Below are 12,675 nucleotides of genomic sequence, written 5' to 3' on the forward strand. Positions count from 1 at the left end.
TCTGACTCTCTGAGACCCCATGAATCGCAGCATGCCAGGCCTCCCTGTCCATCACCAACTCCCAGAGCTCACTCAGACTCACGTCCATCGAGTCCGTGATGCCATCCAGCCATCTCATCCTCTGTTGTCCCCTTCTCCTCCTGCCCCCAATCCCTCCCAGCATCAGATCTTTCCCAATGAGTCAACTCTTCGCATGAGGTGGCCAAAGTACTGGAGTTTCAGCTTTAGCATCATTCCTTCCAAAGAACACAGTCATACAAGTTAGGATTTATCAAATTCATTTGGCAGATGAAGAACTTGCATTATTCTCATATTCACAAGGTGGTAAGTAACAGAGCTAGACTAGACTCCTGGTCTGAATTTCTCTAGGGCACACTCTTTTCTACCACTCCCACCCTGATGTTGACCTTGTGTATTTTTACTCACTTTTCTTCTCTCTATTCTGGAATATATTTCAGGTGATTGAAGGAACAATAAAAATAAAAAGCAGTGTGTGTCCAAAGTACTGGATTGAAATACATAACCAGGGCAATAAGAAAACCCAAATAAGTGAGGGGTATGAATAATGAAAAGAAGCTTACTACCTGGTAACAATATGATCATTTATATGTGCAGTGTCAGTTAACCATGAAATAGGAGGGTCTCATGAAATTATCAGGCTCAGCCCACTTCTGTAGTATGCAAGTCTCATAGAACAGAAGTTGTATCGGAAGCCAAGTCTGGGTGGTAAAGAAAAGAAAGAAATTAGCATGTTTTTTGCATTTTTCTCTGAAAGCTCAACTCCTATCTAAGTCTTCTACCTGGCACTTCAGCTTCCCTATCTTACATCATTCCTGGGACACAGACCCATTGCCATCAAGACTCACAGTGGAGATAGTACTTAAGAATTTGCATGGATGTGGCTTTTACAAGGAAGCCATTCATTAAAGAGACAGGAGCTGAGACAGGACTCGGGTGCAGGACTGCAGAGGAGAACACCACCTGATCCTTTAGGGAGTCCTGCAGGGACAACCCTGTACCTACTCTTAGACCTGTGCCATCAGGCAGCTTCCTGCAAGGAAGGTCTCAAGTAGGTGAGGACCTCGTTGTAAGGACAGTGACAGAAGGAAGTGCCCAAGGTCCTGAAAGGAGTGTAATTGAGAAGCCTATGTGAAACTATGTGTGTCCTCCACTCCCAGAGGGGGCGCCAGAGATCGAGGCACTATCTATGGTGAGGCGCTCACTTCCTTCTAGGTAGTAGCCAGCACTCACTTCCGGCTAGGCGGCTAAGGAAGCAGAGCGAGTTTGCCTCCGGCGGTGGCACGTGGCCTCAGGCGTGTGAGCATTTCCAGGATCTAGCAGGAACCGAGTCAAGGTGAGGAGCCTGAATGATGAATGGGAGACCCCCCCAAACCTCCAACCTCCCCCACCCCGTGCTGCTGCACCCCCATCTTTGCCTCGCACCCCGCTCCGTGCCTCGCCCCCTGCCCCATGCCTCGCCCCCTCCCCCGTGCCTCTCCCTCGCCCCCTTGCCTGGCCCCCTCCCCCTTGCCTCGCCCCCCCTCCCCCGTGCCTTATGTCCACAAAGCCCTGACCCTCTGGTGGAGGAAGATTCCTGCCCAGAGGCTATCCGGGAGGTGAGGACCTTGGTTGAAGTGGGTGGCCCCAGTTTAGAGGGCGAAGAAGACCCTAACAAGGGTCTGAGAGAGGAAATTCAGGTGGAAAGTCTGAACAAGGCCCTGGTTGTTGCTCTCAGAGGACCCAAGCATGGCGGTCAGGTAGAGGTGAGCCTTCCTTTTCTATATGATAGATTAGGAGCTCGACCACCTTGCCCTGAAGGAATTCGAGGAGCCAACTCTGAGTGAGGTCTGAGGGGACCTCCACCCCAGAACAGTGAAGTGGCACAGGACTTGTGGTTCCGTTAAGCTTGGGAAGACCCGAACAGGGCGATCAGGCTGACTTCTTTGAGGAGGGTCTCTGAGATTGTGAGGGTGTTGGTTTTTTAGGGGAGGGGCCTCAAGGTAGCAGATGAAAGCATTCTAGGGTGGCCAGGGGTTGGGATGAGGACCCTATGTGAGGACAAAGGGAATTCCTGCCCTGCTGGCAGCCTGGCGTGTCCGTGCAACTGGTGATGTGATGACTGACACTCATTTTCTCTTATGGTATCTTGAGGATGGAATGGTGAAGGGATGGGGGGTGGGGGGCGAGGCAGGAAGGCAGCATGTGGGGCGAGTGAAAGATTTTATTTATAAGGGGTAGTTTATTCCCCCAGAGTAGGAGGATTTCCAGATCTTTCCAGGAGTTGTATGGGGTACAGAAGAATCCATCTGCTATTCTCAGCCTTAGAGACCATGGGAAAGTGGGGGAACCCTCAAGTGTTACTGGGTTGTTGTCTCAGGAGAGGCTGGCAGGAAGACAGAAATTCCAGATCATGCAAAGGGTCAAAGGAAAGATTGAAAGGACTACCAAAAATTGAATCAGTTCAATTCAGTTTGGTCACTCGGTCATGCCTCTTTGTGACCCCATGGACTGACTGCAGCATGCCAGGCTTCCCTGTCCATCACCGACTCCCAGCACTTAATTAAAACTCATGTCCATGGAGTTGGTGATGCCATCCAACCATCTCACCCTCTGTCGTCCCCTTTTCCTCCCGTCTTCAATATTTCCCAGCTTCAGGGTCTTTTCCAATGAATCAGTTCTACCCATAAAGTGCCCAAAGGATTCAGCTTCAGCAACAGTCCCTCCGATGAATATTCAGGACCGATTTCCTTTAGGTTTGACTCGTTTAATCTCCTTGCAGTCTAAGGGACTCTCAAGAGTCTTCTCAAACACCACAGTTTAAAAGCATCAATTCTTTGGTGCTCAGCTTTCTTATAGTCCAACTCTCACATCCATACATTTCAGTTCAGTCGCTCAGTCGTGTCCAACTCGTTGCAACCCCATGAATCACAGCATGCCAGGCCTCCCTGTCCAGCACCAACTGCCGGAGTTCACTCAAACTCATGTCCGTTGAGTCAGTGATGCCATCCAGCCATCTCATCCTCTGTCGTCCCCTTCCCCTCCTGCCCCCAATCTCTCCCAGCATCAGGGTCTTTTCCATGCGTCAACTCTTCGCATGAGGTGGCCAAAGTACTGGAGTTTCAGATTCAGCATCAGTCCTTCCAATGAACACCCAAGACTGATCTCCTTTAGAATGGATTGGTTGGATCTCCTTGCAGTCCAAGCGACTCTCAAGAGTCTTTTCCAACACCACAGTTCAAAAGCATCAGTTCTTCTGTGCTCAGCTTTCTTCACAGTCCAACTCTTACATCCATACATGACCAAAGGAAAAACCATAGCCTTGACTAGACTGACCTTTGTTGGCAAAGTAATGTCTCTGCTTTTGAATGTGCTATCTAGGTTGGTCATAACTTTCCTTCCAAGGAGTAAGCGTCTTTTAATTTCATGGCTGCAGTCAACATCTGCAGTGATTTTGGAGCCCAGAAAAATAAAGTCTGCCACTGTTTCCACTGTTTCCCCATCTATTTGTCGTGAAGTGATGGGACCAGATGCCATAATCTTAGTTTTGTGAATGTTGAGCTTTAAGCCAACTTTTTCACTCTCCTGTTTCACTTTCATCAGGAGGCTTTTTAGTTTCTCTTCACTTTCTGCCATAAGGGTGGTGTCATTTGCATATCTGAGGTTATTGATATTTCCCCCGGCAATCTTGATTCCAGCTTGTGCTTCTTCCAGCCCAGCGTTTCTCATGATGTACTCTGCATATAAGTTAAATTAGCAGGGTGACAATATACAACTTTGACGTACTCCTCTTCGTATTTGGAACCAGTCTGTTGTTGCATGTCCAGTTCTAACTGTTGCTTCCTGACCTGCATATTGGTTCCTCAAGAGGCAGGTCAGGTGGTCTAGTATCCTCATCTCTTTCAGAATTTTCCACAGTTTGTGGTGATCCACACAGTCAAAGGCTTTGGCATAGTCAATAAAGCAGAAATAGATGTTTTTATGGAACTCTCTTGCTTTTTTGATGATCCAGTGGATGTTGGCAATTTGATCTCTGGTTCCTCTGCCTTTTCTAAAACCAGCTTGAACATCTGGAAGTTCACCGTTAACATACTGCTGAAGCCTGGCTTGCAGAATTTCGAGCATTACTTTACTAGCATGTGACATGAGTGCAATTGTGTGGTAGTTTGAACATTCTTTGGCATTGACTTTCCTTGTGATTGGAATGAAAACTGACCTTTTCCATACATGACTACTGGAAAAACCATAGCTTTGACTAGATGGACCTTTGTCAGCAAGGTAATGTCTCTGTTTTTTAATATGCTATCTAGTTTGGTCATAGCTTTTCTTCCAAGGAGCAAGAGTCTTTTAATTTCATTGCTGCAGTCACCATCTGCCGTGATTTTGGAGCCCAAGAACATAAAGTCTCTCACTGTTTCCATTGTTTCCCCATCTATTTGCCATGAAGTGATGGGACTAGATGCCATGACCTTAGTTTTTTAAATGTTGAGTTTTAAGCCAACTTTTTCACTCTCCTCTTTCACTAAGAGGCTCTTTAGTTCTTCTTTGCTTTCTGCCATAAGGGTGGTGTCATGTACGTATCTGAGGTTATTGATATTTCTCCCAGCAGTCTTGATTCCAGCTTGTGTTTCACCCAGCCTGGCATTTCAGATAAGTTAAATAAGCAAAGTGACAATAGATCACAAAAAATCTAGGCCCCACATTTTTCATTCAGAACTTGCAGGCTCAGGGCAGGACTGTCAGACTGAGGCTGACAATCCACATCAAATCTGAGAGAGAAGAGTATGAGGTTAGTCTGACGTTGCAGCCACCAGTCAGCAGAGGGGAAGTATACCAGGTACTGCCTGGAGACCAGGTGAGCATCCTTAAGGAGAACTGAGGACCCAAGCAGCCCCTGAAAGAGTGGGTTCCACATAGCTCTCAGATGGGTATCCTCTGACAGAGAGAAGGGCTAAGGAACCCCTTCACTTCCTCCTCTGGGGTCTCTGGGAAGTGCTGACTTTGGTTTGAGGTGTCAGCTTCAAAGCATCAGAAAAGAGGAGGCTCTAGACCTGCCAACAATTGACTAAATGAGTATGATGACCCTGAGTATAAACTGAGAATACCCTCAAACCCAGAAGCAAGGCTCCTTACTGCCAGCCCCTGCTGTCACCCTAGTATACCCCTAGCAGGGTTGGCAGGCTGCATTCTAAGGCTCTAATATCCTCCACAGTTTTCTCAGGGGACAGGCTGATCAAAACAGAAGCCTTGAGAGGTCCTCGACCAGTGCCCCCAGGGACCTTTCAGAGGTGGCCTTGGTTAAAGCCAAGGTGGAATCTCCCTGCTGAGGTGCTTACAGCATCTTATTCTCCTTCCTCCAGGTACCCACGTCTTCTGAGCTCCTGTCTATACTCCTTCCTGCTGTCCCTGACCATGCCTCGAAGTAAGAAGAGTAAGGCCCGTGGTGGTGATAAGTGTCCCCAAGCCCAAGGCAAGACCCAGAGTTGTGGTGGTGCTCAGGCCATAGCAACAGCAGAAGAGGAGTCCACTACCTCCTCTCTTCAGTGTGAAGATATTACCCAGAGTCTGCCTGGTGCTGAGTCATGTAGCACTTCTCGGGAGCGTCAAAGAGTACCGACCATCGCCACTACTGCTCTCTTTTCTTACACTAGATCTTGTGAAGCATTCAATGGCCAATCCAAGTATAGGGCACTTGCCTATGAGGTCCCACCCTTCACTGAGACCCCAGGAACTGACTGTTTAACCAGGAAACCTAGCTTGTTGGAGCAGTTCCTTCTGTACAAGTATAAAATGAAGCAGCTCATGATGAAGGAAGACATACTGAAGATTATCCACCAAAGCCACCATGACCGATTTGCTGAGATTCTCAAGAGAGCCTCTGAACGCATTGAGCTAGTCTTTGCAGTAGATCTGAAGGAAGTTGATTCAGTCGTTCCCTGCTATAATCTGATCAGCAAATTGAAGCTCCCCAACAATGGGAGGGTGCGTGGTGGAAGGGGTTTACCCAAGACTGGTCTCCTGATGAATCTCCTGGGTGTGATCTTCCTGAAGGGCAACTGTGCCGCTGAGGAAGACATCTGGAAATACCTGGGTACGATGCGAGTATATGCTGGAAGAAAGCACTTTATCTTTGGAGAGCCCAGAAAGCTCATCACCAAAGATTTAGTGAGGCTGAAGTACCTGGAGTACCGCCAGGTTGCCAACAGTGATCCTCCACGTTATGAGTTTCTCTGGGGCCCCAAAGCACATCTTGAAACCAGCAAGATGAAAGTCCTGGAATTTTTGGCAAAGGTCAATGATGCTGTTCCCAGTGACTTCCCCGCTTATTATGAAGAAGCTTTGCGAGATGAAGAAGAGAAAGCCCAAGGCATGCATGCAGCCAAGCCTGACACTACTGTCAAAGTCAGTACACCTCCCAGGGACATGCTCAATATTATCCCACCCATAAGGAAGTATGTGAAGTTTTTACCCCCAGCCAGGAAAATATAACATCACAATAGGGATTATATTCTTGGAAATGTGAAAGAATCCCATAGTATAATAGTTAGGATAATGGAATAGAAAAAAAGTAAAACATGGTCAGTGTTAGTTTTTCTTGTTCCTTTTAGGCTTTAGCTTTGTTAAAGTAATTGATTTGTGCTCTGAGTTCCTTAGCTTCTTCAAGAAAGTAAGAGAAGTAAAATGCTAGTAAAGTAAACCTTGTGTTTATTGGCTCTTTTATTCATCAAACATTGAGAATCTGCTCTTGGGAAGGCTCAATGCTAGTACTGGGGATGCTAATATAAAGAAAACCCAGCCTCTACTCACAGAATTTTAGAGCTTATGAGTTACATTCATATGAGTAAGATACTGAAATATTCTCTATGACTTATGTGTAAAGTAAAAAGAATGGTTGAAGTGGAGGGTATTCCTTATGATGGCCCTGCCTGCCTGGCTGCTCAATCACTTAAGTCATGTGTGACCCCATGGATGATAGCCCACCATGCCCCTCTGGTACATGGAATTTTCCCAGAAAGAATACCGGAGTGGGTTGCAATGCCCTCCTCCTGGCAATCTTCCCGACCCAGGGATTAAACCCACGTCTCCTGTGCCTCCTGCATTGCAGGAGGATTCTTTGCCACTGGGTGATGGCAGTTAAGTGTAAATTTCCTGAGTAAGGCAGTTTGGGACTTTAGGAAACTATGAGTCCTCAGTGGAATGTAATTTTCATTGCCGTTGTGTGGTGGGGTAGTTGAGGTCCTGAAGTGGTGAGTAGAGGCCAAACCTTCCAAGAGTTGATATAAAAAACCCTGTATCAATCTGCCAAGACTGCTGTAATAAGACCATAGATAGGGTGGCTTAAACAACAGACATTTATTTTTCACAGTTACAGAAGTTGGGAAGTCCACAATCAATGTGCCAGTGGATTCTGTTCCTGGTGAGAGCTCTCTTTCTGGCTACCTTCTCTCTGTCCTCACATGATGGAGAGGGAGAATTCTGGTCTCTATTGCTCTTCTTCTAAGATACCTGATTGCATCATAGGTGCCCCATCCTCATGACCTCATCTAAACCTAATTATCTCCCTAAACTTTCACCTTCAAATACAATTACATGGACACGGTGGGAAGGAGAAAGTGGTTAGGGCTTCAACATATGAATTTTGCCAGGGACACAAACATCTAGTCTATAATGGCAAACTGCTGCTACAAATTATTTTGGGATTGTGGATAAACTATAGAAAAATTTCCACCAGGGGCAGGAAAGGAAGGTGTCCTTTGCTCTCGTTCTAGTGCAGATGAACACAGTGTGCAAACTAGGTGTTCTACGCACATCATTTCCCGGGAATTTCTGAAAATAATGGAGACGTTCCCCTTAGGTGAGATGCCAAGAAACCACTGTGCTGGCACTGTTTGCCCCAAACTGGGAGAGCCAGGGTCTGATCCATTATAAAGGCATTTTAACTAGGTTATCTTAAGTAGAGTTTGGCAAACTCTTGAGGGATAGCTTTTTTACGAGAGTGTAATGAATGTAAACAGAGCTGGTTTGGATGCAAGGGCACCTGGAAGGGATGGTAGGGTTAATCTCCTAGATAGACGAAATCTAGGAGCTTGAGCTGTACCCAGCTAGGGACAACAACTCCATACCTAAATCAAATGCTCAAATCGGTAAAGTTAGTTTTGCCAGCTAGAGAGACTTTTTGGTTGACTCAGTATTCTTTTTCTAAGAATATTACATATTTGAAATTTCCTGAGTTAAACATTCCAAGGGAGGTAAATGGTATCATCTGAGATGAAAATAATATAAATTACTGCTATTCTTTAAATATTGGGTGATATTTGCTGGTCCTCTTGCCATGTGATTTATATATGGTACATACATTTCAACCATCTTACAAGATAGGGCTTACCAAACTCAGCAGATGAAGAACTCACAGTTTTCTCAAGTTCACAAGACTGGTTGTTAGCAGAGCTGGGAACAGACTCCTGGTCTGAATTTGTCCACAGGCCATACTGTTTCATTCTTCCCAGCCTGGGGCAGACCTGTCTCTTAATTCACTTTTCTTTGCACTATGTATCTCAAATAATAAAAAGGCCCTTGAAGTTAAAGTGCTAAAAGCAAGTCTACTGAAGGGGAGAGTGAATATGAGAATAGATCAGTATGTGGGAACTGTCCCTGGGTTTCATTTTCCTAGGATCCTACCAAGAGCTAGCTCTGTCCAGAAACTAGTGTTTTGTTCAGCTCCAGTTCTTTCCACCATTACAGCATCCTCTCCTCTCCTGGTCCCAGAATTCCCCAGTGTGTCCTCCTTCCAGCTCTGGAACCTGACCTCCTGCTGACTAGTTCTTCTCTGCAGCCTCTTCTGAGGGCTGCACTCTGCTCAGTGGAGTTGACAGTCCATATCTTCTGCTGTCCCCACCCCCCTACCCCCCACCTTAGAGCATCTCAACTCCCTGGATATCACTTCTTTATCATGGATGTGTACCATCTTTATTTTCCTATTTATGTGGTAATTTGGAGATCTTTATTTCACTGTCTCTCTCTCTCCATTATTTTTTAAATATTGTCTCTTTTGATGGTTTAAATAGCTTCTACATTTATGTATCACTTGTTTATACATTTATTGCTGTGTATCAAGTTTGCAAGTAGGAATTTTTATATTTTGTGAATCCAAGTGGGATATTTTCATTCTTATTTTTTGATTCGGAATGGGTAACATGATATTGGAATAGCTGTTACTTTAGAAAAGTAAAGTATGTCGGTAGAAAAATTGTTGTGATCAGGAAATAGAGCAAAATAAAGTAAAAGATTGTCACTTCCTGTCTTCCTTATCTTTAGTCTGTTGTACAGTAAAAATTAAATGATACGTACCTGCATTTGTTTAGTTTAGCTAAGAATTTAGGAGAAATTAAATCTTAATAAATTAGATACTATGCTCCTGGGCTCATTTATTCCCTTAACACCAATTGGGCATCTGCTCTTTGGAATACACTGTGTTATTTCTGGGTGCTAGGATCTGTGTGTCTAACAGCCATCATCTTAAAATGAAGATGGTAAGATATTATGGTAAACCAGAGGGCAATTAAAAAGAGAGTGAGGGAGTTGAGGTCTAGATAAATGCAATGAAGTGGAAGCTAAGTTTAAATGCTCCAAGCTACGTCCACTTGGGAAATTGCAAGCTCTTCAGACTAAAGTTTAAGTTCAGTTATGTCCTGGGGAGTTTAGTGGGAGTGAGGAACAAAGGCTAGCTCTTTGCAAGATGTATCTCAGAATGGAGAGACTTAAGCTTGGAGCACAATGACACCTTTATCACTGGATATAATGACACCTTTATCATTATGTAATTCCCTTCTTAATCCCTGATACCTTTCTATTCTCTGAACTCTGCTCTGTCTGTAATTAGTACAGCCACTCCCACTTCATTTTGATTAATGTTACCAAGGTATATACTTCTCTGTTCTTCTACTTTAATCTGTGCGTCTTTGTATTTAAAGTGGGTTTCTTTCTTTAAACAACATATTGTTTGGGTTTGGTTTTGGGTCCACACTGATAATCTCTGCCTTTTAATTGGTGATTTTAGACTGTTGATATGCAAAGTAATTATTGATGTGATTGGGTTAATATCTACCATATTTGTTACTGTTTTGTATTTGTGGCCTTTTTTTCCCTCTTGTTTTTATTTTATACTCTTTTTGCTCTGTTTGTGGTTTTTAGGCTAATTAGCTTGATTGGGGGAATCATTTCACAATGTACATATATGTCAATATCACATTTCATACCTTAAATATATGTAATGTTTATTGGTCATTCATATTAATACCTCAGTAAAACTGGAAAAAATTAGTTGAGCTTTTATGGGATTCCAATTTCTATACTTTAGCATATCAATTATTTTTAAAAATTTATTTTCAGTGGTGGCCCTAATGTTTGTAATACACATTTACACCTAATTCAAGATCACTTTGCAATAACCCTCTATTATTTTACGTATAGTGCAAGTAGCTCATAATCACAGAGTAGTCCTAATTATACCCTGCTGTCCCTTGATTATTTCTCTTATTCATTTTGCTTGTACATAGGCCATAATTGGACTTCCCAGGTAGCACTAGTGGTAAAGAACCCACCTGCCAATGCAGGTTAGATGTAAGATGCAGGTTTGATCCCTGGGTTGGGAAGATCCCCTGGAGAAGGGCACAGCAATCCACTCCAGTATTCTTGACTGGAGAATCCCATGGACAGAGGAGACTGGCAGGCTACAGTCTATAGAGTCCAACAGAGTTGGACATGAGTGAAGCAACTTAGCACACATGCAGGCCATAATCATCTTAAACATTGTTGCAATTATTGTTTTGAACAAACTGATACCTGCTAGATCAATTATGAATGAGAAAAATATGTTTTCTTTCACTTCTATTTATTCTACCTCTAATTCTCTTCTCTTTAGAAGGATTCAATATCATTTTCCTTCTTTTTGAAGAATTTCCTTTATTTCTTACAAGGTGGATCTACTAGTAACAAGTCTCTTCAATTTTTGTTTGTCTGGAAAAGTCTCTATTTGTTCTTCCCTTTTGAGGGATAATTTTGCAGGATAGAGAATTCCTATATTTTTTCCTCTCAACACTTAAATGTTGAGAGGAAAAAATACTCCCCTTTTTTCTGGTGTGTATGGTTTCTGAGGAATAGTCAAACATAACTCTTATCTTTGCTCTTCCACAGATAGGCTGTTTTTCCTCTGGCTTCTTTTAAAATTTATCTTTGATTTTCTGCAGTTTGATGTGTGGGATTTTTTTTGTTTATTTGTTTGTTTTTGTTATTTGACACCATCATGTGGTTCTTTAATTCTCAGCAGACAGTGACTGGGTGTCCTACAAATATAACTCAATTCTGACACTGTCTACCTGGAGAATGCATCACAGCCCCCAGGTTAAAGGTTCAGTCCTACAAGACTGAGTCTACTTCAAATGCCAGTCACAGGTCCCAAGTGGCTACTTGTCCTTCTGACCTACTGGCTACAAAGTTCACAAGTGATTCACAGTCCTACACCCCTCTTAAACTGGACCGGATGGCTATGTGGAACTAGAATTATTTCCCTTGTCCCATATAGAAGGATAGAGAAGGCTAGAGCTGGGTATTTTATTTCTCCCAAGCCAGTCTGGCTCTGATAAAACCTCAATAGATTAGGCTCTGATAATATAATTTCTGCTGAGGGCAGGTTTTGTTAAGGACAGAGTGTTCTGGCATATGTCAGCTGATTACTTTTTCCTCTACCTGCAGGAAGCCCAAAGGGATTTTTTTTTAGTCTTAACTGTGAGAATCTGGTAACACTCCTGGATGTAAAATTCACAAAATGTAAAGAATTTTTAACTCTCAGACTTTTCCAGAATGAGCTGCCTAGAAATTTCTCAATTATAGTTTATATTTTCCTACCCTGGCACTGGTTCCCATTGAGGTTTCTGTTTTTTAAATTCTGATTCTCTGTATTGACCTGACAGCCCTTCCAATTAGAGGGGCAGCAGTTTTCTCTGTGGTCTCATCTCTCTGGCTGATGTAACAAGATTTATTGATTTTTTTCAGCTTTTTATTTGTTGTCAGGATGGAATGACAACTTCTAAGTGACTCACATGCCAGAGAGGAAACTGTAACTTTATTATTTCAATTATTCTTTCTGCCCCTTTCTCTACTCTGAGACTCTTATTTTACATATGATTTCATAACTGATGATGTTCCACAAGTCTCTTAGGCATTTCTCATTTTCCTTATTTATTTTACTTTCTGTTCCTCAGATTATATAATCTCAATTGACCTGTCTTCTGGTGAGTCTATCTTTGGCCTGCCCGAATCCCCTACTGAATCCCTCTAATGTATTTTTTATTTCTGTTACTGTACTTTTCAACTCCAGAATTTCTATTTTGTTCATCTTAATAATTTTTAAATCTTGGTTGCTGGTCTTCATTTGGGGAAACACAATTCTTAGTTTCCTTTAGTTCTTAGTACATGATTTCCCTTACCTCTTTGGTAATATTTAATGGCTGATTTAAGTTCTTTGTTTAATAAGTCCAATATCTGGGCTTCCTTCTGTACAGTTTCTATTAATCTCTTTTTTCTCTACTTTTTTTCATTGCATACCTCATGATTTTTTCTTGAAAACTGTACATTTTGAATATTATTATAATGTGTTAACTTTGAAATCAAATTCTTCCC

The 12,675-nt window shown here is 43.0% G+C and overlaps 1 protein-coding gene across 1 annotated transcript; it reads left to right on the forward strand.

Annotated features, from left to right (window-relative positions):
- The first annotated feature begins 1,238 nt into the window (after window positions 1-1,238).
- LOC147339976 (melanoma-associated antigen B5-like) lies at window positions 1,239-6,694 on the forward strand. Its single transcript, XM_086388870.1, has 2 exons — window positions 1,239-1,354; window positions 5,358-6,694. Exon 2 carries the CDS (start codon window positions 5,410-5,412, stop codon window positions 6,484-6,486), a length of 1,077 nt encoding a protein of 358 aa, XP_086244996.1. The 5' UTR covers window positions 1,239-1,354; window positions 5,358-5,409; the 3' UTR covers window positions 6,487-6,694.
- The last annotated feature ends 5,981 nt before the right edge of the window (window positions 6,695-12,675 follow it).

Source organism: Bos grunniens, chromosome X (assembly GCF_055505025.1).
Source record: "Bos grunniens cultivar Pamir isolate PY7600 chromosome X, Bosgru_T2T1.0, whole genome shotgun sequence".
Taxonomy (NCBI): domain Eukaryota; kingdom Metazoa; phylum Chordata; class Mammalia; order Artiodactyla; family Bovidae; genus Bos; species Bos grunniens.

Coding starts and splice junctions, on each gene's coding strand:
- LOC147339976 (XM_086388870.1), top strand. CDS start 5,410: ATGCCTCGAAGTAAGAAGAGTAAGGCCCGTGGTGGTGATAAGTGTCCC.